At 29.3% G+C, this 25,544-nt stretch overlaps 2 protein-coding genes across 3 annotated transcripts; one reads left to right on the plus strand and one right to left on the minus strand.

The window, feature by feature from the left end:
• Nucleotides 1-1,221: 1,221 nt before the first annotated feature.
• On the plus strand, nucleotides 1,222-8,942 carry LOC114409105 (rhamnogalacturonate lyase-like). 2 transcript variants are annotated; one of them, XM_028372420.1, is made up of 17 exons: nucleotides 1,222-1,499; nucleotides 1,667-1,800; nucleotides 3,666-3,717; nucleotides 3,859-3,977; nucleotides 4,490-4,540; nucleotides 4,829-4,948; nucleotides 5,041-5,160; nucleotides 5,638-5,773; nucleotides 5,868-6,044; nucleotides 6,552-6,707; nucleotides 6,818-6,924; nucleotides 7,029-7,113; nucleotides 7,230-7,371; nucleotides 7,700-7,859; nucleotides 7,953-8,069; nucleotides 8,159-8,285; nucleotides 8,390-8,942. In XM_028372420.1, the coding sequence occupies exons 2-17, from the start codon at nucleotides 1,697-1,699 to the stop codon at nucleotides 8,633-8,635; spliced, it is 2,019 nt and encodes a 672-aa protein (XP_028228221.1). In that variant the 5' UTR covers nucleotides 1,222-1,499; nucleotides 1,667-1,696; the 3' UTR covers nucleotides 8,636-8,942. The 2 variants fall into 2 exon arrangements, with proteins under 2 accessions (XP_028228221.1, XP_028228229.1); XM_028372428.1 differs by having other exon boundaries at nucleotides 1,677-1,800.
• A 4,655-nt stretch (nucleotides 8,943-13,597) lies between these two features.
• On the minus strand, nucleotides 13,598-18,432 carry LOC114409119 (probable mannitol dehydrogenase). Its single transcript, XM_028372441.1, has 5 exons — nucleotides 18,232-18,432; nucleotides 17,113-17,226; nucleotides 15,107-15,620; nucleotides 14,420-14,573; nucleotides 13,598-14,122 (listed from the first exon to the last, which is right to left on the minus strand). Exons 1-5 carry the CDS (start codon nucleotides 18,330-18,332, stop codon nucleotides 13,917-13,919), a joined length of 1,089 nt encoding a protein of 362 aa, XP_028228242.1. The 5' UTR covers nucleotides 18,333-18,432; the 3' UTR covers nucleotides 13,598-13,916.
• Nucleotides 18,433-25,544: the final 7,112 nt, after the last annotated feature.

Here is a 25,544-nt window from a genome sequence, read left to right on the forward strand (position 1 = left end):
AGGAAATGGCATTATTGGCTGCTGTCCCACTTTGATCTATTGGTCAATAGTCATAATTCCAAGATAGTATTTAATACAACCTCCTAGGTACACAGGGTGAAAATATAATAGAGTAGAAAACATTAGTGGTTGAGTTTAATTTTAAGTTACCTGAACATAGGATATATTATATATATAGGGTATTGTCGAGTATTAACTAATATGCATGCAGGTTGATATATTGACTGCTACGAACTATCGTATGGGAAGCTTGGGTAGGCAAGAATTTAGATTCGCTTTTTTCCAATATAGGTTCTGATTTTGAAACTGGGGCAGGTTCAAATTTGTAGGCTTTTCTTACCTATAATTAAAGTAGGGGATTGAAATTAAATTTTAAAACCAAATAGATTTTTCTAATATAGGTCTTCTTACGTTTGCCATACCTTAATATATACGATACCGTGTAGACTTGAGAAGAATAAGAAGTGGGTCATTTAATTCTAATAATGACTACATGTTGACTATTTTCTAATACTAAGGATTAGGTATGTACCAAACGCTCCTATTTTACTTGTTGGAATATAATTAGCTAGGCTAGAAGTTTTTCGGTTTTAATTATATCAATTGAAAAATTGATACAACTCCACGAATTTAATTGTACGTACGCCGTCGTTTTGGTATAACGACACGAAAGCCCTTAACAAAAACGTATATTAATTCACTATCAATGAAAACAAAAATTTAGTCAATTGTTGTTAACTGAGTAATAGCTGTTGTCAAGTGTTTATCGATATTTAAAAAGGTTGCTGTTAGGACTAAAATATAGGCATCTATTTTGATCAAATACAAACTTGAATTTCGCAAATTAATTTAGCAAATGATTTTGCAACATATCTCAAAGTCTGCCATTTTATTATAAAGTCGAGTTTTTAGTGTCAAGAATTAAGACATCTCTCATCATACTTTTTTTATGATGTGTCTTTCACACTTTTTTCTTATAATTTTAAATATATTTTTATTTTAAAGTTTTATTAAATTAGAAAATACCAGAACAAATACATGTTAATTTTTTCATAATGCTAAATTCAATGTTATCCTCTTAATTCATTCGACCATATAATACAACCTTTTCCCAAATTCATCCTCTTCATTCTTTCTTTAAAGACATATATACCCTTCACGTGGACCTTAATTAGTCCAACGTTGAAAGTAACACTTGCTGAGTTGCTGTCGTGTGAGAAATTACGAAAATTGAGGGGCAGCGCCAAAAATAGGAAAAAGAAATGTAGAAAGCAGTACTTGGAAAAAGTGACAACATCATCATAGATAAGCTAAAGCTGTTCATTGAGCAGTACTTATATGCATATATAAGGTCATTCACTTCCCGCAACTTTCTTTGAAGGTGCTTATTAATGTTCCAAAGAAAAAATAGCTATCATCAACTGTTCATCTCCTACGTATATATGGTTTTCTGTAACTCTATTAGGGTCTTTCTGGGAAAGACATTGGAGAATGTCAAGGTTTGTACGTGTCCTTTAGAAATTATACATTAGGTTAATTTAATTCTCTTTTTTTTGTCATTTATGTATGTCTTCAGTTTTTTTCACTAACAGCATTATCAAAGTTCATTTTGCCATAATATTCTTCTGTTCCTTGTCACCTGAAATGAAGCTTCAACTCTTCAAAGTTATTTGCAGGTTCATATTATTGGTAAAAGATGAAGGTGGAAAGGGTTTCAATATTCCAGTGGTGGGTTAGAGTAGCTGTGCAGCTCAGCTTAATCTTGCTTGGTGCCTTTTCTGATAGAGTCTCATCAATTAGGTTCTTTCTACTCTCTTAATTGCTTCTCTGTTTAGTTACATGCCAATGTTGCTTTTGTCCTATGCTTTTCTTATTGTGATTCTGAGTAAACGAAATGAAATCATGAGATGAGAAAATGCATCAATTCAGAAGGAAGACATATCCTATAAATTAGTACTTACTACAAGTAAATAATACTTTTAAGTCTTATTTTTTTGTCTCTTGTCCCGTTTATAGATGAGAACTTTAAAATTTCATATCCTTCATTTATCTCACTATATAAATACTCCATTGTGCAAGCTACTTTTCACTTGCATCTTTTACTTTAGTTGCAAGCTACTAAGCTAGCCATTGTGGCAATGAAAAGAGTTTATTTCCACGTCTTTGACTTTCTCATGTGTCTCATTTATGTTTTCACAACATTTAGTCTTAGCCGTTTTTCACCTGCACCATTCTTTCTTTGACGGTCTCAAATGTTTCGTTTATGTTTTAATTTTGCAATATTTAGTCTACGCATAGATGGCCTGTATTTAATGACGCAAAATTTGATGAAAATGCAATTAACTCTAACATTTCTTAACTAATTAGTCTCTGCAAGTGCTTTGCTCTAACCGACAATGCATCAAATAGTATAGGCTGATGGTCTACTTCAGTAACAACCGAATCTCCCTTTCAAAACACGACAATAATTTAAATACACCTAAAATTGAAGCTTGCTATTTACATTTTTTATTTTATTTCAAGTCACTTTTACATATATATATATATATATTACACACCAATCATTTTTCATATAAAATAGATGACAACATTTAATTAAATGTTTTTCCAATTATCTCTCTTATTAGACAGTGTGAGAACTTATTAGATAATTTTGATCATATAAATGTACAGTCTAGTAAGAATCAGATTTAAATAAAAAGAATTTAATTATTTATATATAATTAAAATTAATTACTTTTACCTTTTACTCCATAGATATAACCATGTACATACACATATGTGTGGAGCGGCTTTACATTAAATATGATGAGCAAAGATAGGTGGACGTAAATCGTTCTATCAAAATTGAACCATAAAACTTTTTAAGTTGCCAAACTGTCTAAGAGTAACTGCCCTTCACATTAAATCACATTAAATCTCACATTATCAATATATTCAAATTAAACTACTGTCCTGTCGTTGATAGGAGTAGTTTAATTTGAATATACTATAATGTGATTTTTATATTATTATTTTATTATAAATTATATATATGAAAAAGTTATTAATTTTTGTAATAATTATTTTTTAAATTATACATACAATAATTTAATACAACTAAAATATAAAGGCTAAATATTTCTTTATCTTCCTATTTCTTTTCCCTTTTGAAGTTGCAACCAATGGGCTAAATATTTTCTTTATCTTCCTATTTCTTTCTCTTCAATTTCTTTTTAAATCAAATGATGAAGGCAATTGTATTTGATTCCTATTCCAATAGCTAGGTCCCCTGAAAATAATCGGATTTTTAAAAGAGGAATAGGAGGAATTATTATTAAGCACTATAGTACAATTAAGAAAAAAAAAAAAGAGCCGCATGCTAGAATTAAATATCAAATTATATTATTAATATTATATACATATTTTATATTGTTTTTATAATAATATTTTACATTTACTTTTCTTTTTTACATCACTCTTTATTTTATATTTTTATTTCTTATAAAAAGTTGTGCATAAATATTGAGCAACTATGCATTTAGTCTCAAGCTGTAGTATCCTATTGTCCATTTGTTCTATTTTTTTTTTCAATTTTGAATATTGTCAAATGACAACGTCACACCTTGAGTACTTTTTTATTTTTAACTATCTTCTTTAATTTCCTGCAATGCTTCCACTTGCAGAAGCGTTTCGACGTCTCCTCCAGTAAAGCTGAATACCGAAAATCCTCACCAGGTGATATACCGGTTAATTTTTTGGAGAACAATATAATTCGTTCAAAATATTGAAACAATAAAATAAATAACCATATTAATTGGCCTGTTTTTCTCGTCAAATTAAAGCTTGGGTTATACTAAGTCTCGACTTGATTTGCAGGTGGTGATTAGCAACGGCATCGTTTCCCTCAATTTGTCAAAGCCCGAGGGCCATATCATTGGAATATATAATGGAATTAACAATTTACTTGAGCCAAAAAATAAAGAAGACGATAGAGGGTATATATACCTATCACCTACTTCTTATTAAATAAAAAGTTAAATTACTCATTTAGTTCTTATAATTTTATCATTCTTATATATTTATATTTTAATTCTTTTTTATTCTAATTCTTATAATTTTATCATTCTTACATGTTTATATTTTAATTCTTTTTTATTTTATATAATTTAAAAGTATTTTTTTTAATCCTTATAATTTGTATTTAATTATCTTTTAGTTTTTATAGTTTGAAAATGATATTTTTAATCCCAATAATTTATATTTTAATTACCTTTTAATTCTTATAAAAAAATATAAAAGAAAATTAAAATAAGATTAAAAAAATCACTTTTAAAGACTAAAAAAATAAGAATCGTAAAATTATAGAAAATAAATGAGTAATTTAACCTAAATAAAATTATACATTTAGGTCAGGATTATCTTCAAAGTAATCCGGTATACGATGGCAAAAAAATTGAATCCATATAATATCTGCTTTGATTGATATAATCTGCCTTCATATTTATAGGTACTTGGACGTCGTTTGGAACGAACCAGGAAAACCTGGCATATTTGAGAGGTATATATATTTCAGAAATTATTAATTTAGGCCTTTTTTTTTTCTTTTATCTCCTTTTCATTCTATTTTGTTTATTTTTATGGCAAATATTGAACCTACCTCACTTTTATATAAGGTGTATGGGTGGAAAGATGAGAGAGATAAAAAAAAAACTCTTAGAGAAAAAAAATGATAAATATGATAAATTATGTAATGGAAAATAGAGAGATAATAAAAATAGGGTAGAAGTAATTAATGCATGTTTTATGCAATTCAAGAGACAAATTTACGATTTAAACTGTACTGCAGAATCGATGGGACACATTTCTCAGTCATTGCAGCAAACGAGAATATAGTTGAAATTTCATTTTTAAGAACATGGACAGCTTCCATGAAAGGCTCAAGTGTCCCTATGAACATAGACAAAAGGTGGATTCCAAACCTTAATTTTTTTCTACAGTTTGAAAGCAAATACAGAATTAGCTCATCGACATTGTGTGATATAATTTTTTTTCACGCAGGTATATATTGCGAAGAGGTGATTATGGGTTTTATTCATACGCAATATTTAATCGACCTTCAGGATTACCTGCGGTGGAGGTTTATCAAATTAGGATTGTTTTCAAACTCGACGAAGCCAGGTAAGTGAAAAAATGTTAATTACTTTTAGAAAAGTTAAAAGAAAAAAAAAACACTTTCCTTTGATTTTGAAAAAATGTTAGTACTTTTTCATTGACTCCTGAATGAAAATTTTCATAATTTGATAGAATCAAAAATGAAAATATGAAATGGCTTAAAGAAAAGTTTCCTAAATTATTATTCCTTCCGTCTCCCAAGATAATCATGGTCTTAAATATCAAAAAACAAGTAATAAATAGTTAAAAGACATGAAAGGAAACAGAAACTTTACAAAATTAATCTTACATTATTATTATGATTAATTTATTTTTAGATTTTGTAGTTTAATGTTAATATATAAAAATATAAGTGAAAAAAAAATTAATATAATATTTGGAAATATATATTCTTTTAAAATACAATTTAGTTTGTGGTTATCATTTTAAAAGTAGAAGAATAACAAAAACCTATGCTTAACTAATAAACAACCAATGATCCAGGTTCCACTACATGGCCATATCTGATGCTAGGCAAAGGAACATGCCATCTATGAGAGATAGATTATCGGGTCAAAGCCTGGCGTATCCTGAAGCTGTTCTTTTAACCCATGCATCTGAGCCACAATTTAAGGGAGAGGTAACCCTTTTTTGCCTGTTGTTCGAATTGACATTGATTATTGTTGTTTATAATGTTTATGACATGTACTTGTTTGTTATTTTGTTGGGTTTAGGTGGATGACAAATACCAATACTCGAGTGAGAACAAAGATAACACTGTTCATGGCTGGATTACCCAGGATGATTCAGCACCCGTGGGCTTCTGGTTGATAACACCCAGTAATGAGTTCCGCCATGCTGGGCCCATTAAGCAAGACCTTACCTCTCATGTTGGCCCAACTACTCTTTCCGTAAGTTCAACCTGTGACCTCATAAAGCATGAATAAGTCTTGATTAATGGAACCGTTCGGTAGAGTAAAAAAAAAATGGAATGAAAATTTAAAATTAAAATAGAATGTAAAAATATGGGATTAATCTCATTTTACTGTTCATTTTTCTTTTCTGTTCTCTTTCAACTCAAAGAACGGACCTGTGTTGTCTAATATATTAGAAGCCCTCTATTTAATATTGAACATGTATAGTATGTTCATGCATCAATACTATGTTAAACAAAGATATGCCTGTAAAAATAAAATCAAAAAACTAAATTAGAGTGCACTCAAAAGTAATGCCTCCTTAAGAATTTCTTCTCATCACCTAACACAAATTTATAACTTCAGAACATAGGCCTAAACAAAATTTAGAATTTAGATAGTTACGGCTAGAATGCCAGTTGTTATTCACAAATCACAGAACCGAATAAGTGAAAATTAAAGTACTTCACTATTTCTAAATTTATTGTTGTTGTTCGTGTTTAGATGTTTGTGAGCACTCATTATGCTGGCAAGGAGGTAGCCATGGTATTTGGTGAAGGGGAGACATATAAAAAGGTTTTTGGCCCAGTTTTTGTCTACCTTAACTCTGTTCCCAACAAATCTCAGTTTCGGTCTCTCTGGTCAGATGCTGTAGAACAGGTATATACTTATTACCCTTAACTGCACTCGCTAGTGATAATTTATTATACATTATTTGAGCTAGGTGATTATGTTGTGACACAATATATTATTGTTCTTTGGTAAATTAGTTATCGAATGAAGTAAGAAGATGGCCTTATGATTTCGTTGGATCAAAAGATTTCCTTCCACCCAATCAACGAGGAACAGTGACAGGACGACTACTAGTCCTAGATGGGTATATGCATATGCCTTATTTACCTTCATTTTATTCTTTGATGACATAGTATCAACTTATATAGAAACAAGCTAATAAATTCCATGCTTTAACTTGTTTATCAGGGGAAAGAGAGCTCAACCTGCTAACAATGCTTATGTTGGTCTAGCTTTGCCAGGAGATGCAGGATCATGGCAGAGAGAAAGCAAGGTGCATTTGGTTTAGGAGCCAATTGGATTTAATTTCTTGAAATTTCAAGTTTCAAGGGCTAGTGACACATTCAGCTAAAAAGGGTCTGAAATTTGAATTATATGTGCCATTCACAGGGTTATCAATTCTGGATTCAAGCTGACAAAGATGGACACTTCTTGATTCAAAATATTGTACCTGGGGATTACAACTTGTATGCATGGGTTCCGGGTTTTATTGGAGATTATAGATATCAAACTAAAATTACCATCAAACCAGGTAAAATATCTTCGTCTCTCATGTTAAATATAAAGTAGTTTATGTGCTTTTATATATGCAACAACTTCAGCTTTTTGAGTAATTGATTCATGACATGGAATTAGAACTATGTGACTAATTAGCAGTCATGATCAGTTCCATTTTTATTGGCATCATATCAGGATATAATACTATAAATTACAAACTCGTGCATTGTTAAATGTTTAATCATGAACTATTTAAATATTAAACTATTTGAGCTTTTGCACTTATAATAATTTGAACTTTTTAGAAATTTAGTTTATAGCTTGCGTCATTAGACAATGACTTGTATATAATGTACCTTTAGGATGCAACATCAACTTGAATTCACTGGTTTATAACCCTCCAAGAAATGGTCCTACTCTATGGGAAATTGGGATCCCAGATCGCTCAGCTGCAGAATTCTATATACCAGACCCTAACCCCAAGTTCACGAACAGATTATTCCAGAACGATAGCCAAGACAAGTTAGCCCAAAACCCATTTTCAACAATTAATGTTTTCGATCTTCTATTAATATGCTCTTTTTTCATTTTCTCAAACTATTTCTTCTATGGCAGGTTTAGGCAATACGGCTTGTGGGAACGTTACACTGAACTATATCCAAACCATGATCTCGTTTACACTGTTGGTGTATCTGACTATCACAATGACTGGTTTTATGCTCAAGTTACCAGGTATTTGTTTTTTTTGGTCAATATATAGAATTTGTTATAATTGTCAAGCATTTTTAGTTTTCTCCTCTAAAATGCACTAATGTATGCAGGAGCACACCAGAAAAGACATTCGTGCCAACGACATGGCAAATTCAATTCCAACTTAAAAATATCATAATGCCAGGAAATTACACATTACAAGTGGGGTTGGCATCCGCCAATAATGCTAGACTGGAGGTACACCAATTCATTTTTTCCATAATTGATCTTTTTTTTTTTTTTTCAGTTATGAGTATGACTATGGTGGCAATTGGCTAACATTTTTTTATATGGGTGATCAGGTTAGGTTCAATGACCAGAATGCTAAGCTTCCCCACTTCTCAACAGGGCTAACAGGCGATGACAATGCCATAGCAAGACATGGAATTCATGGATTGTATAGGTTGTATACTATAGCTGTAGGCAGCAATCATTTGGTGAAAGGAAAAAACACCATCTATTTGACACAGTCAAAAGGCATAGGTCCTTTCATGGGACTTATGTATGATTATGTCCGCTTAGAAAGTCCACCAATTAAAAGTACTTGATTGAGCCGAGAACATGTACGTAGTGGAGGAAGATAAATAAGCGTGACTCTGTCTCTGTGCATTATGAATCTCTCATCTTGCAATTTGCATAGAAGCATGCATGCATAACAGAATTTTTGCTAGAAAGTAGAAATTATGATGAAAGTATAAAGCTAGTATTTTTTATTTATTGATTGATTTTAAGTTTGTACTACTGTGGAGGGCTTGTAATTTGGTGTCGGATAATTATAAGAAGGAACATGCTTTCTGTTGCGAATTCGTACCGCACGAATTCTAAATATAGTTCATAATCCATGATTTCCGTTAATTATCCTTTTATTTTGAAATTTACATATTCGCCAATTACATTATAACAGCTGTTTCGTAAGAAAATTCGCAGCATGATCTCTCCTGAAATTTAACACTACTATAAGAATATGTATTGTATGTAACATTGTAAAAGGATTTTAAATTTATTTCTAATCACAAATTGAATGCACAGTACTAAGTTTTATAGTTTAACAATTGCTTTGTCTATTTTAATTTTAACCTTTTAATTAAGTAAGAAATATAAAACAAATTAAGAATTAAATCTCAATATAAAAAAACTTAAGAGAATTATATAAAATATTTAAAATTCGTAAAATACAAAGACTTAAAAAAAAGATAAGAATGAAATTCAAAATTTTAAAATTGTGAATTTTTTTTATCACTTTCTTGATTTGTTGTCCTTTTATGTTGTTTTTTATTATGCTAATTGACATATTTTTACTTATTCTATTTTTTTTTAAATTATTGACTTAAAAGTTAAAACGATTTCTTACTCTTGATTTTTTTTAATTATCTGAATCAATGACTTTCTTAGTTCCCATCAAACGGCTAGTCCCATCCAATTATAAAAACTACGATTATTACCTTTGAAGATAAAAAAAATAATATTATAAAAATTAAAATGGAATTTTTTAATGTTCAATGATTGACTATTAAGGAATATTGGCTATTACTTTTTTGAATAATAATTATTTCAATAATTTAGATCTAGAATTAATGTTCAATGGATTTAAATTAGTGAGTGCAATTTTTTTAAAATATTTTCCATTCTGCATTACTAAATTATTAAAAGAATGTACGTAACGCACACAACTACTCTATCTTTATTTTTTCAGCAGCGTACCAACTAACTATTTTGGATGTAATACTGGATTCAAATCTAGTTTCTTATGAAATTATCTTTCGATGATTATCATATGGACCAAGAACGTTTGTATGTACCAACTAATTATTGAAGAAAAATACATAGAATGTGAATTAAATTTTAAGATCATTCAGTAATCCATTAAAAATTAAATTGATGCCACGTTTTCTTCTTTGTTCTCCCTTTAACAACAAAAATGAAAAGAAAAAAAGAACTTTCATTTTATTATTTCATGACAAGTTGGTTCAACCAAAAAATATTAACTTAAATATATTTTAAGTTCCTCAAACTCAAATGCTGAAATTTATTTAGTCTCCCAAATTTAAACATGTATTTTTTATTTCATCAAAGTTGGAAAAGGGTTTTTATAGTAGGTAAGGTAAAGGGGTAGGTCAGAGTCGGGTTTTACTTACCCCACCCTCGATTTTCCATTTTCTTCCGTCCCCGAAATTCGATAGGGGTGTATATTTATCTCCATCCCTACTTTCGATAGGATTAGATTTTTTCCGCCTCGACATGCTTATAAAATCCTATAAAAAAAATATAATTTTTCATAGAATGAAAAAAATAACTTTAAATAGCAATCACAACGTATTTTTAGATTATACATGACAACATAAAATCTAATCCAAAAATAGCATAAGATTCAATCCAATAGTTTAAGGTTTTAATGTGTTATATATATGCAAGAATATTTTTATAAATTAATTATTAGCGAAACGAATTTGAGGACGAGTTCGGATCAGGTATTAATAATCTCATCCCTGACCATGACCACGAGACTTTAACTGTCTCAAAAAAATCCAAACCCAACCCCTACCTTGATTAACTTGGATTTTTTCCTTCAAAATCAAGATGAGTCCGAGACGACCTCATTGCCTTGCCTATCTTATAGTTCTTCTGTCAAGATGGCATTAACAGGTTGTGTGAAGTGACAGAATGTTTCACAGTTTATGGGGGTTTATATAGCTACTAGAATTTGATTTTGAATTTTTAATCAATTTCTAGTGGTGTAAACCGCCATAATCAATTAAAATTAAAGAAAAAAATAGGACAAGAGAACACTGCCAACCACAACTCCATAACTTTGTTGCGATGTTTTTGACCCCTTTCTCTCTCTGATCAATATGTTCACCCTCTTTTGTATTGATTGGTGTTCATACATTAAGTGTCCAATTAATTATTGTTTTAAGAATAGGGTTGGAGGCATGAGTGAAGGAGGGAGAGGTAGAGGCAGTCAGGGTCAAGGGAATGGTGGTGCATGTCGTGAAATTTAGAAAGAGAAATATGATTTTGTGAGAGTTTACCCCCTTACACACAGAGCTACAGAGGGTCTTATTGTGTCAACACCGGAACCACCTTGAGTCGATGTTGTAGGGGTAGTGCAGGTCGTGGCAGCACTTAAATTCATTATCGAAGTAGGTATTGCAAAAGCGCTCCTCCACTTTCTGGATCTCGTCAAGTCTTTTGAATGAGCCACTCTCAATCCCGTAGAGCACAAGTCCAAATTTCTGGAAGGTGCTACGGTGGGGAATGGGATTAAAAGGAAAGGGCTCCAAATCGTGATCATGAGTGATGCAGGGTTGATTGCAAAAACAATACTGTGGAAATGTTTGGTAGAATTGACTTTGTGGAATTTGTTTAGGGTTTTATGATTTCACAAGGGAGTTTTGAATTGTGAATCTAAAAAACAAATTTATGTAAATTTGGAAATTGGGATTTTGGGATGCATTTGTGTTTGAATCAGGAATTTCAAAATTTTAAGGAATTTGAAATGTCTAGAATTTAAATTGCTTTGATTTTAATTTCCTTCATTTTTCAAATTTCTTCTATTTTAAATTCTTTATTTGGATATGACAATTCAATTTCTTCTATATGCAAAATTTTTATTTTATATTTTAAATAGATGAAATTTTAATATTAAACTTTATAGAAAATAAACACAATCTAATTTTGAAATATTAATTAAAAAATATTTTTAATTTTTAATAATTTATAAATACAAAATATTGATAATTTTAACTATGAGTGTTTTGCCTAACCACAACCAGTGATGTTTTTAAACCGACATCAACCAAGGCTATTTTTCGATCGACATCAAATAGGATTTTTTTTTTGTCAAAGTATGCCAGAAATATTTGTCAACTGACATTAGTTTGGGCTATTTTTTGACTAACGTTAGTTGAGTCTATTTTTCAGCCGATGTTGGCTAGGTTTTTTTACCAACGTCGGCTAGGGTTTGTTTGGCCGACACCGGCTAGGATCTTTTCGAACAACATTGAGCAAGGCTATTTTTAGCCAACGTCGGCCTAAAAAATCCCAGCAGGCATTGACAAAAAAAAATCTACCTAATATCGGCTAAAAAATAGTTTGGTCGATGTCGACCAATAGAACTTACCTGATGTCGGCTGAAAAACATCATTGGTCAACATTGGCCGAAAAATCTCTAGTCGAAGTTGGCTAAAAAATAGGTCTGACCAATGTCGGACAAAAAACCCTACCCAACATCGGCTATAAAATAGCCTTGGCTGATGCTGGCAAAAAAATAGTTCTGACCGATGTCGACCAAAAAACTCTAGTGGATGTCGACTGTAAGAACCTAGTCAATGTCAACTAAAAATAGTCATGTCCGATGTCGGTCAAAAATACCTAGCTAGTGTTAGTAGGAAAAAACCCTAGCCAACATCAACCAAAAAACCTAACTAATGTGGTTAAGAAATAGCTCTGGCTGATGTCAGCCAGAAAACCCTAGTCGATGTCAGCAAAAAAATTCTAACTGACATCAGCTAAGAAAATCTAGTTGACATAAGCCAAAAAACCCTAGCTAACATCGGCTAAAAAATAACCCTAGTCGATATTGGCTAAAAAATAACTTTGGCTGATGTTGGCTAGAAAAACCTAGCTAACGTCGGCTGAAAAACCCTAACAAGTGTCTACTCAAAAGTTAGTCATGACCGATGTCAATAGAAAAAATCTAACCAACGTCGGCCAAAAAATCATTGGTCAACATCAACTAAAAAAACCTGAATGACAATGACCAAAAAATCTTTGGTCGACGTTAACAAAAATTTCCCATGACTGACGTCAGTGAGAAAATAACCCTAACCAACATCATCTAAAAAAAATCTTAGCTGATATCGACAAAAAATAGTTTTGGTTGACATCATACAAAAAAATTCTGACCGAAAAAACCTCGACCAACGTCAGTGAAAAATAACTTACGTCGATATCGACCGTAAAATCTTTGGTCACCCGTAATTGTGAGTGTTGAGCAAGAAAAAGTCGCAAGCAAGAACGTGAGTTAGAGTGAACATCTTCAAAAAAAGAATTTCAAATTCTATACTTTTTTAGAAAATTTGAAATCTCACTGTTTTATTCAATCAAAATGATTCATAAAAATACCAAAAATTTAATCTCATTTCAAATATTTTATCCAAACAAATTATTTTATTATGAATCATTTTAAATTCTTTGAAAAAATTAATTCTCCTGTTAAATTGTTTCATCCAAACACATTATTAGTTTTTTTTTTGTCTTTATTAGATTCTATAAATTGTGTTTGATGTTTAAAATTTCTAAAATCAATTCCTCGTGCCTAAAACTACCACAAATTGCAAAACATGCTTTAGTTACACATCTCATTAATGCCATATTGAGGAAAGAATTAAAAAAAAGTATTTTTTTTCACTTTGAAGAACTAAAAAATTACAGTTCTGAATTTGGGAGACTAAAAGAATTTGATCTCATATTTCAAACATATTTAAACCAAAAATGTTTAATAGAAACTATTTCTTGCCAACAATCAAAATAATTAAAAACATTTAACATGTTCATAATCTCACACAATTTCACTCTTTAAAATGTATATATAGTACAAAACAATTTTCGTCCCAAAGGGATTATAACCAAGCTTAAGCAATTGCACACCCCACACTTAATTGCTTATTTATCAAGGAATAGCGTAGCTAAATCCTTGAAACAAAAACTCATTACGGAAAACACATATAATGCTTAAAGAAATTATTATCAATTCTCAATCTTTATCTCTTTCCCCATGTACGTTCAGTATCTGAAGTCTGAATCACGCATGCATATTTCTTTATATACTCAAGAGCTTGGCTTCAACGTGTTTCCAATGTCAATTACAAATCGATATTTCACATCTGCTTTGGCGAGGCGCTCTATTGCAGTGTTCACATAATCTATGGGAATAACCTCAATATCAGGCTTCACTCCATGCTTAGCAGCAAAATCAATCATTTCTTGCGTCTCCTTCATCCCTCCGATGCTACTGCCACCAACCATTTTCCTCCCTGCCAATCAATTATGTGGAGTAAGTTTCAAAATTCAATTTCAACCTTAAAGTCATTGAGTACACTTTTGTTCTAAGACACACATGCATGCAGTTCTATTATCAAGTTTTAAAAAACAGTCCACGACCTTAAGTTTGACCGCAACATCAAGATTTTTATAGTCATCGAAACCAGTTGCATCGGCCACATTGATCACAATTTCTTGCAATGACATCAAGGAACACAACAAAATCATAAACAGCAACTGCTATACTAAAAAGTGCATAGTTTATGGCATTGTTTTTTATATGTGCTTACCCATAAGTAAAGAAAATACTGGCAACTCCAAAGGCTTCTCTGGTGCACCAACCATGACTAGTTTACCATGAGGCTTCAACAGGCCAATCAAAGGCACAAGAGGATGGACAGCAGAAACTGTGTCAATGATACCATCCATGGTTCCCATTACAGCCTACATAGACATTTGGTGAAGAACATTAGAATAAGTTGATGATTGATTGTTTCTTGTAAGGAAAGTTTTAATTTTCAACAAGAAGCAAATTTATAACTCGCAGTACAATAAAAATTAAAACTAGTCACAAAACAATTTATATATAATTTCTAAAAAAATGTTGTCACTATAATTTTTGTGATGCTACTATGTATTAATATAAAAAAAGCAATTTTTTATGACTAAATTTAGTCACTAATATATTACTTTTTAGACAAAGTATATTTTTAGTTTTTGTGTTCTCGGTAAAAGTTAATATTAATCCTCATATTTTAACTTTAATTAATTTGATTTTTGAATTTTAGAAATATGGTGTTTTCATCTCCCAACAACATTGACAGTTTTCACTGTGAGAAGAGACGAAAACCATCCTTATTTTAAAAGTTCAAAGATGAAATTGTTTAAAATTGAAGCTTTGAGGACTAAAAACAAGTTTCACTAAAAATACAGATATTGAAAAAATATTTTCCTCTTAATTTCTTGTATTGGCGTACCTGCATCTGATCTTGTTCACGGCTAACCACAAATGAGTCAGCTCCTATGTTCTCAATGGCTTCCTTCTTTTTGTTAGGAGATGTGCTAATCACTGTGACATTAGCTCCAAGAGCTTTGGCAAACTTGACAGCCATGTGACCAAGTCCACCAAGACCAACCACACCAAGATTCAGACCAGGCTTGTCAAGTCCATAGTATCTCAAAGGGCTATACACAGTGATCCCAGCACAGAGGAGAGGAGCAGCAGCATCAAGTGGTAGGTTATCCGGAATTCTAACCACAAAGTGTTCATCCGCAACCATCAAGTCAGAGTAGCCTCCATGTGTTATGGTGCCATCAAAATACTTGACACCGTATGTGAGAATCATTTTGGGGCAGTAATTCTCAAGATTTTCATCACAGCTTTCACATGAACGACAGGATCCAATCATGCACCCCACACCTACCCGGTCTCCAACTTTGAACTTTTGCACCTTGCTTCCAACTTCTGTTACCACACCAGCAATCTCGTGCCTATACGCATGTTCAAATCGAATTTAACTTGTTACATAATGAATTGCCATTGTAAATGATTTACAAACTTTGAAGCATAATGCGTAGTTGAATTGGGTATTATTATTAATTTAAACCTCAATTTAGAATAGCTTATTAGAGTGTTTTTAATAATAAAAAAATTACAGTTTTATTAAAATCGATTACAGGTGGAGAAAAAAATCTGCAAGGTTGCAAATGCTGGAAATTAAACTGATTTTTTTCCAATTTAAGTAAACTTTTAAATTAGTCCTTCACACAACACAGATCAAGCATTTTAATATCATATTTTAAAAAATCTTAAAAGTTAAAACCCACTAGGCTCGGCTTAATGACATGAAATTTAGCTAGTTAATTTACATGAGGTTTTATATTCAAATATCATTGTTATCATTGTCGCTTGCGTTTATTTCTTTTTTGTACAAATTAATGGTGGAAAGTAATGAATGCTTTTTTTATATATAGAATCAATAATTAACATATTTAATTTTTTATAAAATATTTTTTATTTTATTTTAAAAAAGAGTTTTTAGTTTTTTTTTAAAAAAAAACTAAAAAACGTATTTGATTCTTGTTTTCACGTAGCTATTTTTAAAAAGTATTTCCAAAATATGGGTTTTGTGCAAAACTATTTCCAAAAACAAAATATTTCATTTTTATGCAAAAATAATGGTGGAAAGTAAAATCAATAACCAAGGAAAGATTTTTAAAACTTCGGAAACTAAAATATTTAACCCATATAAATTTGAGAACTAATTAAAAAATTTGCTCATTCTAATTCTTATTTACATAAAGCAAAGTCATAGGGAAAATTTGACACAATCAAGAAAGAAGGGAGGATCAATTAGGGACTGTTTGATTTTTATTTAAAAAAAAATAGAATTTAAAAACAAAAAAAAAACATATTTCATTATTGTTTTCTCGTTGCTATTTTAAAAACTATTTCCAAAATATTGATTTTGAAAACTATAAAAGGAAAACATCTTTTCAGACAAAAAAAAACACAGTGGCTCAGAAGTAAATAACTATATTTATTGCCCGTTACTTTGTAACAATACCATCATTTGAATGTCAATCTCTCACACAGAAACCACTAAAATAAGTGGACAAAAACTCGTCACTTTATATAATTTATTTCCTTCATTCGATTTTCAAAAACTGATCTTAAACCAATTTTGAAAACAGCTTTAAAAAAATTCAAAACTGAAAACCGGAACAAAATCAAACAATCTTGTATAATTTAAAGGAGTGATATTTTTTCTCAAAAATTTTGTAACTTATATTTACCTCTTCCCATTGTATTGTTATTGTTATCTTATTTCACGTTTTTTCCCTTCTCTTTTTGTGAGAAGGTAATACTTTATTCTTTAAAAAAAAATCAACGTGCAAAGCATGTGATTAGTATAAGTACGATCGCAACACAATAATGTCAGAAACGTAGAAAAAGAAAAACTCATGTTTATTATTGACATACCCAGGAACCAGAGGATAGGTTGTGTTGCCCCACTCGTTCTTTAACATATGTAGATCTGAGTGGCATATTCCACAGTATTGCACTTTGAATACCAAATCTTTCTCCCCCGTTTCTCTGTAAAAATTCCCATCAAAACTCAGTTAAATATATCATTAACAAGATGCTTATTTAATGATTTTGACACCTAAGAAATCAAATATCAATGGATTTTTCTTTTGTCAAATTTAACTTATTATATTCAAATTCTATATATATTTAGGATCGAGATAAATATAAGATTTGAACATAATGTTTCTATAAACTATTTAGTTGGTCCTTTAATTATATAGAATTTTTTAAGTAGGTCTCCAGACTATTTTTTTAAAATTAGGTTATTTATTATGTAATTTTAATTGAGTCTTTACTCTTTACAAATTTAAAACTGTTATAAATTATTATTATTATGTAAAAAATAATTGTTTCAAACTGTCATATATAGTCTAACATTACTGGTCTTACTATCTTCGTCCTATAAGAATTAATAAGTGACATTACTATATTAGTGTACTATTAGAAGAAAAATAAATCCTAAAATAAGTATCATTATAAGTTTTCAATTTAATATTCATTTTTTTTGCAGTAAAAAATATGATATTTATTATTTTTTAATTACACCTCTAATAATATTTTTTAGAAGGTTTTTTTGTTGCATCATTTTTAACAAAGAAGGCCAAGAAGATTAATTTTATAAAATTAATATACTCTTTTATTTATTTATTAATTTTTCTTATTTTATGTATTAAAAAACTTAAATAAACTGACACTTTTTTTTAGAGGAGATCAATTGGCACTTATGAAACAGGAGAATTTTTATTTTATTTTTTAAGTTTAGAGATCCAATTAAAAAATCAGTTCATGGACCTAGTTGAAATTTTCTAAATAATTTAGTAACCAGCAAAATAATTGAACCTAAATAAAGAGATAAATTCTCCCTGGAAAACAAAAGAAAAATAAATCAATGAAAAGAGTTTTAAAATATGAGAATACAAGGAATCGTTGGATCATGCATCGCCACCCCATTTCACGAAGGAAAAGGGCATTTACAGTTACCGAAAAGGAAGAGATGAGTGGAGAGTGCACCTTCTGGAGAAGTTGAATGGGGAGAGAAGCCCAGATGAGTCCCGAGCAGCCCAACCAAAAACCTTCTTTGGATGCTCCATCTCTGGTTGTGACGACGCCATTTTAGTTGCAAAGATAAATATGATGATTGATTAAAGTATGCATGAGTATGAGAGAGTGAGAGTGTGAACATTGCACTTAATGCTTCCAACAGTGCAAGTGCTTGCACGAGAAAAGTGACAAGGGTCAAACCATGTTCTTAACGAGTGGTGCAAAGTGCCAACATGTGTCAATAAGTAATTTGTTGAGGCTGAGGTGTTTGTTGCGTAGCTAACAGTGAGGCAAATAATGGAAAGGAAAGGACAACCCAATGCACTAGTTTTTTTTTCATTTATGGTATGTTGGACAGACTCAAATAAGAACAAATTAGATTTAAATATATATTTTTCTGATAATTTAGTGTTTTTTTATTTTTTTTTAAATATTTTAATTCTTATAAAATGTATTTATTTTATTTTTTATATATAAAATGTTTTAGATAATATTTTTTTGCTGTTCAATTTTTTTTACTATTTAAAGTATTATTTAAAGCGCTTAATACATTTTGAATTAAGATGAAAATTATAAGAAAAAAAGACTAAATTATATGAGAAAAAATATATTTAAGATAATGAATTAAAATAAAATGTAAAAGTGAGTTTGATGATGCGTATGAGAGCCTATATCTATCACTAGAGGTAGGTGGAATGGGGTCTCTCACCTGCTTTTTGCATATGACATTATCCTCTTTTACAAAGCTAGGGAGGATCAATTCAATATGATTAGCAACACCCTCCAGACCTTTTTTGCTGAATATGGTATTTTAAGGTTAATGTCCATAAGTTCAAATTCATTTGTAAAGGATATTATCTTTCTTTTAGGATTTATTTAGATTTAAAGATATATTACCTGTAAATTAAGAATTTATGATGTTAAATATATAAATAGAGACTTTTAAGATGAGAAGAATTCCATAACTAAAATAGGAGGTCAGCACTTTAAGTGAGAAGGGAGGAACCACACACATTAAACAAATTTAGATAGAACCACATTAACAAAATAATTTATAAAAATAAGAACTCAAACTATGTTAAATAAATTTACGTGGTTTTTTTATTTTTGTATGATGTTACGTTCTCTTTAGTTGTGTGATTTTTTATGTAATAAAGATGGTCTGTTTTTTTCCCAACCGGATTAAGCTCTCACCTCATGCCCAAATGAGAGAATTCTATCTTCATCTGGTACATAGTTACAAAATTGTGACACAATTTTATATGGAAAATCTTAATCGGCTGTGTGTGAGAGAGAGGTATCTTTTTTATTTGGTGTATGTGATTCAATTGAGGTAATATTACTAAACAAATACTGATCATGTAGAGAGACTTTGACAGGATTGGTGTAAAAAAATATAAGTTATTATAACTCTACTCTCTCTAACACAAACACCATTTTTAAAAAAAGAAAACACAAACACCAATACTAAGGGTAAAGAGAGTTAAACTCTTCAAAGAGTTAATAAATACAAAGTTATATTAAAAATTATAATAAAATATAGGCTTAATTGTATTAAATGACACATTTGAACCTATTATCCTACGCTTTAATTAAAACTAAGGGTGAGAATCACTATGTCACTTAAGTATATGTTAGAGTTGTCAATATGAATATGAATCGTAACTTGTGAGTCAACTTGTCCCATTACAGTTCAAGGTGAGTTAAGTAGGTACAGATGGGCTAGCTTTAATTCTGGGTCAAATTTGACTCATTTCACTTAGCTCCCAACTCACCCAGTTTGAACAAATGGTAAGCTAGGTTAGTTTACGATTAAGAGTTTTTTTTTATCATTACAACTTACTATATCATGTGATTCTTTCTTGTTTGTACAAAATCAATTCATGATCATCAAAAGTTGATACTCATAGCATCTGCGTATTTTGAATATCAGACATGAAGAAAGAATGTTGGATCCATATTTTTTTAATTTGCTCCAAACACCCACATAAAATTGGAATACAAATGAATTTCCAAATCATTAATACATATAAACATAGTAAACCTATTGATGTTCTAATTTTTTTGACAGCAAAAGGAATAATATATATATATATATATATGTATATATGGCTTTTGTGAGAATATTTTTTTATTTAAAAATAATTAATAACAATCGTCAAGATTAAAAATAATAGTCACTTGAGATTAAAATATTTAAAATTTTAAATTAAAATTTAATATAATCACTAAATAACTAAAAGATTCACCGAACAAATCACATCTTAAAATATTTAAATTATCGTTAACTCGTTATCATCATCATGATTGTCACCACCTCCACTGTTATTTGTCACCACCACCATCGATGGGGGCATGACATGACGATGACAGTCATGATAGTTGATGACGGTGATGATGACGATAATCATTATGGTGATTATAATGGTAGTGGTAGTGATGAATTAATTAAAATATTTTATTAAGGGATATCTTTATAAATTTATTTATTATTTGATTAATTTTTTAAAAATTTAATGATATATTAAATTTTAATTTAAAATTTTAAATACTTTAATCTTGATTCAATGATAGTTATTAGTTTGTAATTATTATGATGTTCTCACTTAAAATAGTATTATTATAGTAATATATATATATATATATATATATATATGAAAAATAAAACACACACTAATATAATATTATAAAATCAAATAAACAACAAATGATACTTTTTAATTGTATATTTCTTAATTATAGTGTAATCATTCCATATCAAATAACTTTTTCTTTTATAAAACTACGTTGTTTAATTTTTTATTTTTTCTTTCGATACTTTGCGTTACTAAAATTATGTATTATTATTGATGTAATAATTTTTGTATTTGACTAAAAAAATGGCGTTATTTTATATTTGGATAAAAAGAACACAATAAAAAATATAATATATATATATATAATACATATTAAACAAAAAATAAAATAATTATATGAATGTCAATTATATAATATATCTTTAATTGTATAAAATATTAGCTATATAAAATGTTATTAACTAGGTAATAAAAAGGATGTTGTTGTGTAAATACAATCTATTGATGTCACCACCTAAATTATAAACTTTTTTTTTCCTTTTGAAACACTAATAATTTAAATATCATTCTTTTGAACACATCTTTGTCTTGTTTTCATTGTAACTCTTCATATTATTTATTCATTGCTTTAAAGTTTGTTGCAATTTAATGATGAAGACCGGAAATGATATTATTCACGTTACACTATCACGTAAATTTAGAATATGTATTTATTTTAATTTTGAATTTTCTATTCCATGCTATGTTAATGTTCTTGAATGTTTAATCCAAAAAGATCATCCACCAACATACCACCTATTAGTATATATACATATGAGACATACTAGGTGAGATGAGTGTTTTATCACGAGAGGATTAAATAGCAAGTTCTTAAATCAAAATAGAAGGTGAAGATTTAATTGTTAATATTAAATGCACATTTAGTATTAGCCATTAGAACTACACGTGGATTTGGTAGTAGAGATTGCTACTACTAAAAGAATATACAATGTTTATTATTCTTCCATGTCTCTTTCTTTTGAGTTTTTTTTCTTTAACATTTGTGTGTGTTGCTTATTATATTTTCTTTCCCATGTCGCCATTTGATCGATAAAAATAGTTTTCATCATATATCTAGAAACTAGTTTTTTTTTCTTTTTTTCTTAAAAAATAGACTAGTTTCTGTTATGGTAATTTTTATAAGAAAATTACAAAAAAAAAGAAAAAGATAGGCAGTGCGAAGCTAAAAAAAAGTGTAAATTGTATTTCCCTTGGGTTGTAAGTTGTTGCAAAAAATTGCTTCCTGTACCTTTCCAGAATGTGACCAATCTAGAATTACATTTTGGACTCATCAATCTCGAAGCCGAAAAAGGTGTAGGAAATAATTTTTGGTGTAGGAAGCAACAGCCTTTCCCTTGGTATGGGATGTTTTGGGCTTGATCCGATGTTTTCTACTACTTTCTTTTTCTGCCATCACTTGGTTGGGCTTGGGCCATGTTATGTTGTTGGTTACACATGTGATGTGGGCTCATTTTATTTGACTCTTTGCTTGCAAAATTGTAAATATGTAACTACTAATAATTGATATATTTTTCTTATGTGAAGAAACTAATTGATAATTAAGAAAGTAAGATAATTAACAGAAATCATAAAATACAAAATTTGAATTGATGTAAAAAATTTAAATATGGAAATATATAAAAATATATTTTTCTAATTGATGAGATTTTGTTAGTCTTTTCTTTTGGAATCTTTCATTGATCTACGCTAGATGTTGTTTGATCACAGTTAAGTTCATATAGTTGATCTCCTTTATACAACCTACATGTCCAGTTCAAATAAGCTCTAATGGTTTTAATAAAATTTTCTGTATTTGATTTTTTTTTTCAATTATTACTGTTTAAATTTAGTTAATATCAAATTGTCTTGTTGGTATAAACTTTTTTTTGTATATTTAAATTTAAACTTCATAAATTTGAAATTTTAACTCGCTAAAATTCTTATCTTTTAATATATATATATATATATATATATATATATATATATATATATATATATATATATATATATGTTATAATTATTGAAATAACTATTTTTTATTTCAATAAATATATTTTTCATTATAATTTATTCTTTTCAAAAGTTGAGACACATGATTTTATCATTACTTAATGATAATTATATGTTAGGTTAGATATATTTTTATTTCCTACAAATAAGATGTTCATTTTTTATCCCAAAAAATAACCATTTTCTTTTGGTCCCTTATGTATGAAAATTTGTCATGTGTGATCCCTATTTTCATCAATAAAAGACCAGAGTGAGACAAATTTTTGTGAAAGACAAAAATCACACTTAACACATCTCTATAAATGAGGCATCAGAATGAAATAAAAGATTTAATTGACCTAGGTAAAATTGAGGTTAAACAACCCATCTTTAATGATCCATGAACAATATTTAATGCTTTCATTGTTTTTCTCTCATGAAACTTAAATTTCATATATAATACACATAACATATGTCATACATTTTTCTTTTCATACACTCTTTTGTTATTTTTATTTTATTCAATTTGCAACCTACAAGTATAATATTTTTTAAATTTATGACATTTTGATCATAATTTTTAATTAAAAAATAAAAAATGCTACACTAGTGAAATTATAGATAAGATTATGAAAATTGAAATTATAACATTTTGAATATCACTTACATGTCATATTATTTATAAATTTAATAGATAAAGAATTAAACTATAACTGTTAATTAGAAGTCAATATATGTAATAAATATAAAATGCTAAATCTTAATATTTATTTACTTGATTGATTATAAAAAGATATACACTTTATTCACTTTAGATAAATAATTTTCATTTATTTTAAAATTAGAAAAATTAAATTTATTTTATTAATCTGAATTACACATGTAAAATCATTAAATAAGGTAATAATTACGTTCATGGTAGAATTTAACATGGTTGTCAAAACCAAGAGTCTACGTAAATTCATGGGAACTCCGTAGGCTCGACTAGTAAGAGTCTACTTCAAACAAAAATAATAATAAATTACTTATAATATCATACTAATTCAACATTTTAACAATATTTTAAAGCACATAAATGCATAATAAAATAAACTACACCAAGTTGCAAACATAACTACATAAGTAATAAGGTCATTCAGTTAGAAATAGCCTTAGTTGGTAAGGCATGGAGCCGCCTTTCTATTTGTTATAGTATATTGAACAATATACTTGGAACCTATAAGTGTAGAATCCTATCTATGATGTGAGTTTTAATATGCCAAAGAAAACAGAACCAAGCCACTAACCAAAATACAACCAACCAACAACTAAATATATCATTTGATAAGGTTAATAGGATTGAGAATTTAGGATTTGGGGCGAATCAACCAATAAGTCAACAACATAACCAACCGACAACAATGAGTTAGATAATAAAGAAGCTTACATGGTTACAACATAGTGGGCTCGAGCCTTAACTTGGAAGTAGCTTCGCTATGTGTGAACTCAAACTTGCATGTGATGTTTTGGGTCTGAAAGAATTTGCGACTTCTTGAAAAATTAAAGAACCAAATCATGCAATCGAGGAACGAATTGAAGAATTGGAGATAAAGAGGGAACAAATGAAGCAAAAGTGATCTGGGAGGACTCTATGATTTTGTTTCAAGGTCGCACAATTGAAGACAAAATGACAATCTTAAATGCTCAAATTGACCTAAAAAGATTGCACCAACTAATGTCATTTTAGATTTTTTTTTGTCAACAAACTCGTTTACTCGGTCTAGACTTGCGAATTAGCACGAGTTAGTCCAAATCTGCTAAAAACAAATTTGGATGTGATTTAACCCATGTGAACCAAATAAATTTTTAAAACTCATAAGAACTTACGAGTTAACTTTAGAGTTAGAGAATCATGAAATTTAAAACTAAAAAATTGTCTAGAATTCTATTGGTCATTCAAGATGGGATTGTTTAACCCTATTTTTATCTTTGATAAATTGTTTGAGAGAGACTAAAAATAAATATTGTTTATTTTCAGAGAATAAAAATATATTTATAAATGTATAATTATAAATAAATTTGACCTAAATTTAATAATATATATCCGTACACCCTAAATAAGTTTCAATGATGATAAATTTTATACCAAATTATAGATTACTGTCAAACATTAAAATGTGAAAAAGGTGATATAGTTTTAGCCGTGGAAATTTTGGTCTTCGCCATGAATATTGTTGTAATGGAATTGAATAGTCCTGCGAACATAGACAGCGGCCATGGGTTTATTAAGTACATTGAATTTACTGGTCGGTATCCAATTAGCCGGTGACACAAAACAGGTACATTTTGATGGGTTGTCCCCATCAATGGAATCATGCGTACACTCAAGAACATGATCAGTGGGACATGGCTATAACGTGTGTGGCTCTGATTAGTTGGTAATGTGAACTTCTTGAAGAGTGAATAGAAATGGAAAAGACATTCTTGTTTGTTTCTTTTACAAAAAAAATCAAATACTTGTGAAAGAGAAAGGTTAACCAACACAAGGAGGCTCCGAGTGTGGACAGAAGTAATTTTAATAAAATTAGTCATTTTTTTAAGTATGTTTGTCTAATATGTTTTTACTTGAAAATAATTATTTTATGCTTATTTCAAAAAAATAAATACTGTTTATTTACTAAAAACTTATTTGTTTTAAAA

This window comes from Glycine soja, chromosome 1 (genome assembly GCF_004193775.1).
Source record: "Glycine soja cultivar W05 chromosome 1, ASM419377v2, whole genome shotgun sequence".
In the NCBI taxonomy this organism is placed as follows: Eukaryota; Viridiplantae; Streptophyta; class Magnoliopsida; order Fabales; family Fabaceae; genus Glycine; species Glycine soja.

Coding starts and splice junctions, on each gene's coding strand:
- LOC114409105 (XM_028372420.1), top strand. CDS start 1,697: ATGAAGGTGGAAAGGGTTTCAATATTCCAGTGGTGGGTTAGAGTAGCT. Junction 8,070..8,158: donor TTTTATGCTCAAGTTACCAG/GTATTTGTTTTT, acceptor TAATGTATGCAG/GAGCACACCAGAAAAGACAT. Junction 8,286..8,389: donor CCAATAATGCTAGACTGGAG/GTACACCAATTC, acceptor ATGGGTGATCAG/GTTAGGTTCAATGACCAGAA.
- LOC114409119 (XM_028372441.1), bottom strand. CDS start 18,332: ATGGCGTCGTCACAACCAGAGATGGAGCATCCAAAGAAGGTTTTTGGT. Junction 17,227..18,231: donor CCATTCAACTTCTCCAGAAG/GTGCACTCTCCA, acceptor GAATTTTTACAG/AGAAACGGGGGAGAAAGATT. Junction 15,621..17,112: donor ACCTATCCTCTGGTTCCTGG/GTATGTCAATAA, acceptor ACATGCGTATAG/GCACGAGATTGCTGGTGTGG.